General features: G+C 43.4%; 1 protein-coding gene across 1 annotated transcript; it reads left to right on the top strand.

The window, feature by feature from the left end:
- The first annotated feature begins 615 nt into the window (after positions 1-615).
- Positions 616-11,569, top strand: LOC125509217 (pre-mRNA-processing-splicing factor 8A). Its single transcript, XM_048674131.2, has 13 exons — positions 616-1,007; positions 1,939-2,062; positions 2,160-2,252; positions 2,369-2,759; positions 3,047-3,536; positions 3,628-7,424; positions 7,509-7,615; positions 7,709-7,963; positions 8,072-8,707; positions 8,795-8,992; positions 9,087-9,365; positions 10,797-11,039; positions 11,144-11,569. Exons 1-13 carry the CDS (start codon positions 733-735, stop codon positions 11,333-11,335), a joined length of 7,080 nt encoding a protein of 2,359 aa, XP_048530088.2. The 5' UTR covers positions 616-732; the 3' UTR covers positions 11,336-11,569.
- The last annotated feature ends 412 nt before the right edge of the window (positions 11,570-11,981 follow it).

The following is an 11,981-nucleotide window of genomic DNA, read 5'->3' as shown; positions in this document are numbered from 1 at the left end:
CAGGAATCTAGGGAAGAGGCCGGAGATGTTCTTGTAACTTTTGCAACAATGGTCTTGTTGCGGGAATACGACAAAGGGAACAAGGATTACTTTCCCCCGCGTGCTGGCGGCAGCTGATTTTTTGCGGTGGTTGGGGGTGGCATCGTGCTGGGCGCAACTCTGTTGGGGACGGTGGACAGGGGAGTTTGTTTCAGCCGTTGTTGCGGAAATTAAAGAGGGGTCAGCCCACGTGAGGTGGTTACATCGAACGGCTGTTAGCGCTCTGATCCAACGGTTGTCCAACCAGCGGATCATTATAACGCGTCCGCCGGCCGACGTGTAGCGCCGCCTCTAGAAAAAAAGAGTCTCCAAATTTCTTTTACAAAGTTTATCTGAGAGCCAATTTTGTTTGTCTAAAACTCCTTCAATATCATGTGTTCAAGAAATTTTGCGCTAGTGCACGGGAGCATATCATATGTATGCCAAATATGTTTTGAATTTAGATTGTTTTCTACCTTTTTCAACTTTAATGTTTATGGATATGGAAGAGTCGAGATGCCTTTAGGCACCAAAACGCCGCCCTCCTCGAGGTTCTCTTATTTTACAAATTAGCCCATCTCCCTCTTGTTGGCCCTCCATTCTATTCCTCCCGACCCCACGGGAGGTCGAACCCGGAACCCCACCCGACTCACTCGAGACCTTAAACCCTAGCAGCAGCAGCAGCGGAGGCTGCCGCGTCCCTCATCGCCGCCGATGTGGAACGGCGCGCCGCCGCCGCCGCCGCCGATGGCGGCCGCGCCTCCTCCGCCGGGCACGGTCGGCGCTGTTCCGGTCCCGCCCCCGCAGGCCGCCGCGCCGCCGCAGGCAGGCCAGCCGCTCACGCCGGCAGAGCTCGAGGCGCAGCTCGTGGAGAAGGCCCGCAAGTGGCACCAGCTCAACTCCAAGCGCTACGGCGACAAGCGCAAGTTCGGCTTCGTCGAGGCGCAGAAGGAGGACATGCCCCCCGAGCACGTGCGAAAAATCATCAGGTACAATGTCCAGACCCGCGCCGCCCTCGGATGTTTCAGGCGCCCTGTACTACTCGTCGCTAGATTTTGGGTCCCTCGTGGCTCATCTCGCGCTGCAATGCCTATGATCTTAGGTCGTCCCGTAGCCGCGTGTACATTTGAACTAGTGGCATGGCTGTGATAGCAGTCTCGACTGAAGTTAGTGATGGCGCGATCATATAGTTTGATGTTACGCGTGGGGTTTATGGTTATAACTGTGACTCGATAATGTTTAGGTTTGGATTTACCTGTGTTATTTTCTGCTCTGCATCATGTGTTTGTTGCTGATTTCTGCTTACGTTTTGTGGTCACTGGAATTAGGCATAAGATTGTTGTCTCTGACTCTCTACATCCTGGAAATTAGAATTCGTGATATTTTTATATTTTCATCCTCTAGTTATGGTGAACATTTTTAATTTGCTAGTTGCTTCAACTCTAAATTCCAGGAGTCAGGATGATAGATATGTTGATTAGTTATGGTTTTCTTTTTTCAGTCTGCTAGTTGCTATAGCTCTTGGTCTGTGAAGCTTTGTAGCTGGGTCTAGTTGGCTTTCATGTGATCATAAGTTGCAGGGATATTAACTAGAGGTTTCTGGTTGCTTCAGGCTGTGCCGTGTAGTTAATCCCCTCCACCCTGGTCAATCTATCTGTTCTGACTTCTGAGCATATTCTGAACAAATACATGGACACTCTTTCTGTTCTGAGCATATACATGGCCATTCTTTCTATGCTTAACACACACGCAACCAGAGATGCAAACCACGACCTGGAATGAGTTCACGATAACTTGAAGAATTGAGAGTTTGCACTTTGTCATATGTACAACACAATCAATTTCGAAGCCTTCTCGTGCCATAGATTGAAGATCTGCTTCTGTTTCAGTAAATTTATACATCTTTGTTTTGTTGAGCAGGGACCATGGGGACATGTCTTCGAAGAAGTACAGGCATGACAAGCGTGTTTATCTTGGAGCACTCAAGTTTGTACCTCATGCCGTTTACAAACTACTGGAGAATATGCCGATGCCCTGGGAACAGGTACATCCTTTCGTTGTGTATTATATGAACATTAGTGTCTTGTTGTTGCCAAGATTACCTGTTCCATGGCCATATAATAATAGACTCTTGTTTTCAGGTTCGGGATGTTAAGATCTTGTACCATATCACTGGTGCCATAACCTTCGTAAATGAGATCCCGTGGGTAGTTGAGCCCATTTACCTGGCGCAGGTGATGATCTAGATTCATTCTTCTTCCATGTTCAACACTCCATTCTTTCTATTTTATATTTATCTTTCACCCTGTTACTTGCTAAAAATGTATCTCTTATAATGCGCTTTCCCCAGTGGGGCTCAATGTGGATCATGATGCGAAGGGAGAAGAGAGATAGGCGGCATTTCAAAAGAATGCGCTTTCCTCCATTTGATGATGAGGAACCTCCACTGGATTATGCTGATAATTTGTTGGATGTTGAACCATTGGAGGCTATACAATTGGAGTTGGACCCAGAGGAAGATGGAGCTGTGTATAAATGGTTTTATGATCACAAGCCTCTGGTGAAGACTAAGCTTATAAATGGTCCCAGTTACAGGAAATGGCATCTATCCCTTCCCATCATGGCAACACTCTATCGCCTGGCTGGTCAACTTTTGTCAGACTTGATTGACCGGAATTATTTCTATTTGTTTGACATGGAGTCTTTCTTTACTGCCAAAGCACTTAACATGTGTATCCCAGGTAATCATATTTGTCTTTTCTTTTCTAAGCCATGTTTGATGCATCAAGCTAAAAAATACTGCCACGGCAAGTCGACTAGCATAGTTGTAGCTTTTGGTTGCTGGTTAAATCAAAATTTCTCCCACTTGGTATCTAACTATTGGCAAGGCTTTGTGAAAACCTAAGCAACCAGAACTTGTATTTCCTGCAAATGTATTTTCTTATGCTTTATCAAAACAGGAAAACATTTTCTTCTACATTGCAGGTTTTCTTATCATGCACTGATGTTAATTTTTCATTCTCATCAGGAGGTCCAAAATTTGAGCCACTCTACCGTGATATGGAGAAAGGGGATGAGGACTGGAATGAGTTTAATGATATCAACAAACTCATCATCCGTCAACCACTTCGGACTGAATACAGAATTGCGTTCCCACACTTGTACAATAACAGGCCAAGGAAAGTGAGACTTTGCATATATCATACTCCTATGATAATGTATATCAAGACAGAGGATCCAGATTTACCTGCATTTTACTATGATCCTCTGATAAATCCAATCACTTCAACCAGCAAGATTGATCGCCGGGAGAAGAAAGCAAGTGAAGAGGAAGATGAAGACGACTTTAGTCTTCCCGATGGAGTGGACCCTCTTTTGAAAGAAACTCCACTCTACACTGATACGACAGCTGCCGGCATTTCATTACTCTTTGCCCCAAAGCCTTTTAACATGAGATCTGGTAGAACACGCCGTGCTGAGGACATTCCTCTTGTATCTGAGTGGTTCAAAGAGCACTGGTGAGTACTGCAGTGAGTTTAACACTGTCTTCACATAGTTTCCTCTATAGTATATTTTTTGCTCATGATTCCGTCGATATCTGTTTTGCAGCCCACCAGCATATCCAGTTAAAGTCCGGGTGAGCTACCAGAAGCTGCTGAAGTGCTATGTGCTCAATGAGCTACACCATAGGCCGCCTAAAGCACAGAAGAAGAAACATCTGTTCCGTTCTCTGCAAGCAACAAAGTTCTTTCAAACTACAGAGCTTGACTGGGCAGAAGCTGGGTTGCAAGTTTGCAAGCAGGGCTACAACATGCTAAACTTGTTGATTCACAGGAAGAATCTTAACTATCTTCATTTAGACTACAATTTCAACTTGAAGCCTGTGAAGACTCTCACAACAAAGGAGAGAAAGAAATCTCGTTTTGGAAATGCATTCCACTTGTGCCGTGAGATTTTGCGACTTACTAAGCTAGTTGTTGATGCAAACATCCAATTTCGCTTGGGAAATGTTGATGCCTTTCAGTTGGCCGATGGTTTGCAATACATATTCTCCCATGTTGGTCAGTTGACTGGTATGTACAGATACAAGTATCGTCTGATGCGGCAAATTAGGATGTGCAAAGATCTGAAGCACTTGATATATTATCGTTTCAACACTGGTCCTGTTGGAAAAGGACCTGGCTGTGGATTTTGGGCTCCAATGTGGAGAGTGTGGCTGTTTTTCCTTCGTGGTATTGTACCCTTGCTTGAAAGGTGGTTAGGTAATTTACTGGCCAGGCAGTTTGAAGGTCGCCATTCAAAAGGAGTTGCTAAAACAGTAACCAAGCAACGTGTTGAGTCACACTTTGACCTGGAGCTTCGAGCTGCAGTTATGCATGATGTCCTTGATGCCATGCCAGAGGGCATCAAGCAAAACAAGGCCCGGACTATACTACAGCATCTTAGTGAGGCATGGCGCTGCTGGAAGGCAAACATCCCCTGGAAGGTCCCTGGCCTGCCGGTTCCTATCGAAAATATGATACTTCGTTATGTGAAGTCCAAGGCTGATTGGTGGACAAATGTCGCTCACTACAACCGTGAGCGTATCCGGCGTGGTGCTACAGTTGACAAGACCGTCTGCCGCAAAAATCTTGGAAGGTTAACACGTCTGTGGCTGAAGGCAGAACAAGAGAGGCAGCACAATTACTTGAAAGATGGGCCATATGTGACACCTGAAGAGGCAGTTGCTATTTATACAACCACAGTTCATTGGCTCGAATCAAGAAAGTTCTCACCGATTCCTTTTCCTCCACTTTCATACAAGCATGATACCAAACTTCTTATACTGGCACTGGAAAGACTAAAAGAGTCTTATAGTGTGGCAGTAAGGTTAAATCAACTGCAAAGAGAGGAACTGGGTTTAATTGAACAAGCATATGATAACCCGCATGAAGCTTTGTCTAGGATAAAACGGCATCTTCTTACTCAGCGTGCTTTTAAGGAAGTTGGCATTGAGTTTATGGATCTGTATAGCTACTTGATCCCGGTATATGAAATTGAGCCTCTTGAGAAAATTACTGATGCATACCTTGACCAATACTTGTGGTATGAGGGGGACAAGCGCCACCTCTTCCCAAACTGGGTAAAGCCTGCTGATTCAGAGCCACCTCCTCTACTTGTTTACAAATGGTGCCAAGGTATAAACAATTTGCAGGACATATGGGACACGAGCGATGGGCAGTGTGTTGTGATGCTGCAGACAAAATTTGAGAAGTTCTTTGAAAAAATTGATCTGACTCTGTTGAACAGGCTTCTACGGTTGGTCCTGGACCATAACATTGCTGACTATGTCACTGCAAAGAACAATGTTGTGTTGTCTTATAAGGATATGAGTCACACAAATTCTTATGGTCTTATTCGAGGTCTTCAGTTTGCATCTTTTGTTGTGCAATACTATGGGCTGGTGCTGGATCTCCTGCTTCTTGGTTTAACTCGAGCTAGTGAGATTGCAGGGCCACCACAAATGCCAAATGAGTTCCTTACATATACTGACACAAAAGTTGAGACAAGGCATCCCATCAGGCTCTATTCTCGATATATTGACAAGGTGCATATAATGTTCCGATTCACTCATGAAGAAGCAAGGGATTTAATTCAGCGTTACTTGACAGAGCATCCTGATCCTAACAATGAGAACATGGTCGGTTACAATAACAAGAAATGTTGGCCTAGGGATGCAAGAATGAGGCTCATGAAGCATGATGTAAATCTTGGAAGAAGTGTATTTTGGGATATGAAGAACCGCCTCCCAAGGAGCATTACTACATTAGAATGGGAGAATGGCTTCGTTTCTGTGTACAGCAAGGATAACCCAAACCTGCTCTTTAGCATGTCTGGGTTCGAGGTCCGTATTCTGCCAAAGATACGTATGACTCAGGAGGCATTCAGCAACACAAAAGATGGTGTATGGAATTTACAGAATGAGCAGACAAAGGAGAGGACAGCCATTGCATTTTTGAGGGTTGATGATGAACACATGAAAGTGTTTGAGAACCGTGTCAGGCAAATCCTTATGTCATCAGGGTCAACAACATTTACCAAGATAGTTAACAAGTGGAACACTGCTCTCATTGGCCTCATGACATATTTCCGTGAAGCCACTGTTCATACGCAGGAACTATTGGATCTGCTTGTAAAATGTGAAAACAAGATCCAGACTCGTATAAAGATTGGCCTGAACTCAAAGATGCCTAGCAGGTTTCCACCAGTTATCTTTTATACACCGAAGGAAATTGGAGGTCTGGGCATGTTGTCAATGGGTCACATTTTGATACCACAGAGTGATCTCAGGTATAGCAAACAGACAGATGTTGGTGTGACGCATTTTCGAAGTGGTATGAGTCATGAAGAGGACCAGCTTATCCCTAACTTGTATCGCTACATCCAACCATGGGAGAGTGAGTTCATTGATTCACAGCGCGTGTGGGCTGAATATGCTTTGAAGAGGCAGGAAGCACAATCACAGAACAGACGCTTAACACTCGAGGATCTGGAAGATTCCTGGGATAGAGGTATACCTCGTATCAACACACTTTTCCAAAAAGACCGCCACACTTTGGCATATGACAAAGGATGGAGGGTCAGAACAGACTTCAAGCAGTATCAAGTGCTGAAACAAAACCCATTCTGGTGGACACATCAGCGGCATGATGGAAAGCTATGGAACTTAAACAACTACAGAACTGACGTCATCCAAGCACTCGGAGGTGTGGAAGGTATCCTGGAACATACCTTATTTAAAGGAACATATTTCCCTACCTGGGAGGGTCTGTTCTGGGAGAAGGCTTCAGGTTTTGAGGAATCAATGAAGTACAAAAAACTGACAAATGCGCAGCGTTCTGGGCTTAACCAGATCCCCAATAGAAGATTTACCCTTTGGTGGTCACCAACCATTAATCGTGCAAATGTATATGTTGGTTTCCAGGTTCAGCTAGATCTGACAGGGATATTCATGCATGGTAAAATTCCGACCCTGAAAATCTCTCTGATCCAGATTTTCCGTGCACATCTTTGGCAGAAGGTCCATGAAAGTGTTGTTATGGATCTTTGCCAAGTTCTGGATCAGGAGTTGGATGCGTTGGAGATTGAGACAGTACAGAAAGAAACAATACATCCCAGGAAGAGTTACAAGATGAACAGTTCCTGTGCAGATGTCCTCCTTTTTGCTGCACACAGGTGGCAGATGTCTAAACCAAGCTTAGTTTCTGAGTCAAAGGATGTCTTCGATCAGAAAGCAAGTAACAAGTATTGGATTGATGTGCAATTACGATGGGGAGACTACGACTCACATGACATAGAACGTTACACAAGGGCTAAATTTATGGATTATACAACAGATAATATGTCCATCTACCCTTCTCCGACTGGTATGATTTTGAGTATCCATGAACTGCCAGTTTCTTGCCTAGCATGAATCGTCTGTAGTTAATGTTGATTAATATTTATTGCAGGGGTGATGATTGGACTTGATCTAGCATATAATCTGCACTCTGCTTTCGGTAACTGGTTCCCTGGGTCAAAGCCTCTCCTCCAGCAAGCAATGAACAAGATCATGAAGGTAATAATCATGTTAACTGTAACAAATATAGCTGCTGTTGGCATATCTCTCTTGTGGTAGATGTCTTATATATATGCCGTGCTTTTTTTACAGTCAAATCCTGCCCTGTATGTGCTGAGGGAGCGAATAAGGAAGGGTCTCCAGTTGTATTCATCTGAACCCACTGAGCCATATCTGTCTTCACAGAATTATGGAGAGATATTCAGCAACCAAATCATATGGTTTGTGGATGACACAAATGTCTATCGTGTTACCATTCACAAAACCTTTGAAGGTAACCTGACCACCAAACCAATAAATGGTGCAATCTTTATTTTCAATCCAAGGACTGGTCAACTATTTCTGAAGGTTTGTTATTTTTCTTTTGCTTTTAATTCTAGTTTTGCTGTAGTAATGGCATAACTGTGCCATATCACAATCTGGAAGACTTATATGAAAATGGATTATAATCTGCAGGTCATCCACACAAGTGTATGGGCAGGACAAAAGCGTCTAGGGCAGCTGGCCAAGTGGAAAACAGCTGAGGAGGTTGCTGCCTTAGTTCGATCTCTTCCTGTGGAAGAGCAGCCAAAGCAAATTATTGTGACAAGGAAGGGTATGTTGGATCCGTTGGAAGTCCATCTGCTTGACTTCCCTAATATTGTTATCAAGGGTAGTGAGTTGCAGCTGCCATTCCAAGCTTGCTTGAAGATTGAGAAATTCGGTGATCTTATTCTCAAGGCTACAGAACCTCAGATGGTTCTTTATAACATATACGATGATTGGCTGAAAAGTATCTCATCCTACACTGCATTCTCTCGTCTTGTGCTTATATTGCGAGCACTACATGTCAATAATGAGAAGGCTAAGATGTTACTGAAGCCTGACAAGACAATTGTTACGGAACCACATCATATCTGGCCAAGTTTGACTGATGAGCAGTGGCTCAAGGTCGAATGTGCGCTCAGGGATCTCATTCTTTCCGATTATGCAAAGAAAAACAACGTTAATACTTCTGCACTTACACAATCTGAGATTCGTGATATAATACTTGGTGCTGAAATAGCCCCACCATCACAGCAGAGGCAACAGATAGCTGAGATTGAGAAACAGGTAAAAAATTGTAATAGGCTTTGTTTCTAGTTTATATGCATAGCTAATCATGTCAGTTTTCTCACATGTATTTACTTGAATTTGCAGTCCCGAGAGACACCTCAGTCAAATGCAGTTACAACAAGGACAACTAATGTGCATGGCGATGAACTCATTATCACGACAACCAGTCCATACGAGCAAGCAGCATTTGCATCGAAAACAGACTGGCGTGTCAGGGCCATCTCTGCTACAAACTTATATCTCCGTGTCAACCACATTTATGTTAACTCAGATGATATAAAGGTCAGTACAGCAACCTCTCTCTCCTCGATTTACCCATAGAATTCCCAACTAATGACTGCTGAATGCTTACTGACCGTGTGTATTCTGTGTACAGGAGACTGGCTATACTTACATCATGCCCAAGAATATATTGAAGAAGTTCATATGCATAGCAGATCTACGGACACAGGTTGCAGGTTTCCTGTATGGACTGAGTCCACAGGATAATCCCCAAGTCAAGGAGATTAGATGCATATCCATTCCCCCACAGCATGGAACTCACCAGATGGTGACTCTCCCAGCGAATCTACCAGAGCATGAGTTCCTTGCGGACTTGGAGCCATTGGGATGGATGCATACCCAGCCGAATGAAGCTCCCCAGCTATCGCCTCAGGTTTGTTGCCTACAATTTCTACCTTGAAATCCAACTGTATGATTCTTATCTGGAATGGAATAGCTGAATATCAGATATGTTGTGTCCACTGTCTCTCTATCTATGGAATCTCATCCGTCATCCATATAAGAACAATAAGAACTTAAATTCTCCTCTGACACAAAATACGATACAAAATTTGTTTACATACAACATAAAATTTAACCTTCTGTACCCATTTTGCACAATACATACACATGTACTCCCTCCGTTCCAAATTACTTGTCGTAGGTATGGATGTATCTAGATGTATTTTAGTTCTAGATACATCCATTTCTGCGACGAGTAATTTGGAACGGAGGGAGTACTAGGCTGAGACCCTACACATTGCTGCAGGATATTTGGTTACAACTTTAGATGTGAATTAGACTGAAGAGAATAATCATTTTTGCCAAAAATTTCGTGCACACTAACTTGTTCTTCCCAACAAAGTAGGTTCAAGAAAATTACATTGCTATCTATTCTGGTGACCACCGATAGCCTTATTTATGGATATATCCTGAAAGAAACAACTTCACCAAAATTACATTGCTATGCAATTAATTAATAACACAACTTAAATAAACAGTAGTATTATGCAATTAACACACAACTTAAAGAAAGAGAAGTAGTTCAATATGATCTACGGCATCAACAGATTCAAACACAAACGTAACTAAATGGTTATTCATCTGTATCTTATCTTCGAGAAAAGGGGCTCCTCCGTGGCACAGGGATGTGAGTGGACAGACGCAGGCCAAACTCGCTTGGCTGGAGCAGCAAATGGATGTACCTAGAATAGGATGAATTAGCTAAGGGGCAATTTAAATCTTGAAGTTGTGCATATGAGTATAGAGCCAACACTACGCATTCATAATTTAATTGATTTAGCTAGTACATATACCTCATCTAGCAAGGTCATCTAGGGTCAATCATGCATTACATCGGTGAGTGGATGGACAGATGGACTTCTTCATAGGCTACCAAAGCAATATGTTGGGGACTAATCAATGGGAAGTGTACCAAGTGGATGGATTTAGATTAATTAGTGGGAGTGGTAAACTGAAATGGTGTTGGGGGCCAGCTGCTTAAAAAAGGGATGTACATATTTTGTTAAACATGCAACCAGATGGCTAGAATTTACGGGTGATTTGGAACACTATTATAGCAGCAAAATAGCTTTCTTTCACATTTTATAATAGTGAGTTTGTTATTCTCCGCGAAAGTTTCAGTCCTAAATTGTTGGTTCTGTTGTTGGCACATTCAATAGTATATTCCTTTTTTGCGTGTGATCCAGTCTCTCACTACTGAACTGTATTCTGTTGTTTCTTGCACATTCTTTAATGGAGAGCCTCTTTAGCGCATGATCCAGAGTCTCAAATACTGAACTGTTCGTTCTGTTGTGCCTTGCAGGACTTGACATCGCATGCTAAGATTTTGGAGAACAACAAGCAGTGGGATGGTGAGAAGTGCATCATTTTGACATGCAGCTTCACCCCAGGATCGTGCTCACTGACCGCATACAAATTGACACCAAGCGGTTATGAGTGGGGCCGTAGCAACAAGGACAATGGGAGCAACCCACATGGTTATCTCCCAACTCACTACGAGAAGGTCCAGATGCTTCTCAGTGACCGCTTCCTCGGGTTCTACATGGTACATACTCATCTTAGCAAGCCCATATTCTGTAGCAATTGTTCTACGGAACCAGCCACCTTTGAAATTTGAAATATTATTCACTACACTTTTGTCTCCACCAGGTTCCAGACAACGCGCCCTGGAACTACAACTTCATGGGAGTCAAGCACGACCCATTGATGAAGTACAGCATGAAGCTGGGGACGCCCCGAGACTTCTACCATGAGGACCACAGGCCGACACACTTCCTGGAGTTCAGCAATATCGAGGAGGGCGAGGTTGCTGAGGGGGACAGGGAGGACACCTTCTCGTAGGCACCGTAGCAGGCCTTGCGCCGAATTTTGTTAGCACATCGAAATTAGCTATTAACTCTGCGCAGTTTTGAAATAGAGACATTTGTAACCTGCAAACTTTTGACTTGATATGTGGTAGTATGATGTTTGTCTGCCCCTTGAGATGCTATAACTTATGTTGTAAGCCTGCTCTTCAAGCTGGGTAATGTACAGTGTACACGCATCATAACAGACTAACAGTGAATATTTTGCTTAGTGGCTCATGTACTTCACTCCGAATGATATCTCCTAAAAACACTGCTAAACTCTTAAATTTCGGTATATGAAGGCGAAATGCTGTACGTAATTATTCATTATCGTTACTGTGGCTCATGAGCAAACGATGACGTCTGATTAGAGGAGGTAAGCTGCCATATTAGCCATTGGTAGAGGAACTGATCATTGCATCATACTTCCATACGCCACACATTGAATCGCTGGGACTACCGTTTGTATAAAGGCGGGAAATTTCGTATAAAGAAATACAGAGTTCATACAAAGTGAAAAACTACTACCTTGTCTTGCTGTTTGGAGTTTGAGCTTAATATGACCGTATCACCAATAGATATTGGCAAGCCCATGATCACAACTTCTGGCTGCACACCAACATTTTGGCTAGCTCAGCCCA

Source organism: Triticum urartu, chromosome 5A (genome assembly GCF_056163025.1).
Source record: "Triticum urartu cultivar PI428250 chromosome 5A, HENAU_Tu73, whole genome shotgun sequence".
Taxonomy (NCBI): Eukaryota; Viridiplantae; Streptophyta; class Magnoliopsida; order Poales; family Poaceae; genus Triticum; species Triticum urartu.
This window is presented reverse-complemented; position numbering and strand designations above follow the sequence as displayed.

Excerpts from the sequence above, each read along its gene's own strand:
- LOC125509217 (XM_048674131.2), top strand. The coding sequence starts at position 733 with ATGTGGAACGGCGCGCCGCCGCCGCCGCCGCCGATGGCGGCCGCGCCT. Across the intron at positions 7,616-7,708 it reads CAATGAACAAGATCATGAAG|TCAAATCCTGCCCTGTATGT; the intron begins GTAATAATCATG and ends CTTTTTTTACAG. Across the intron at positions 9,366-10,796 it reads CTCCCCAGCTATCGCCTCAG|GACTTGACATCGCATGCTAA; the intron begins GTTTGTTGCCTA and ends TGTGCCTTGCAG.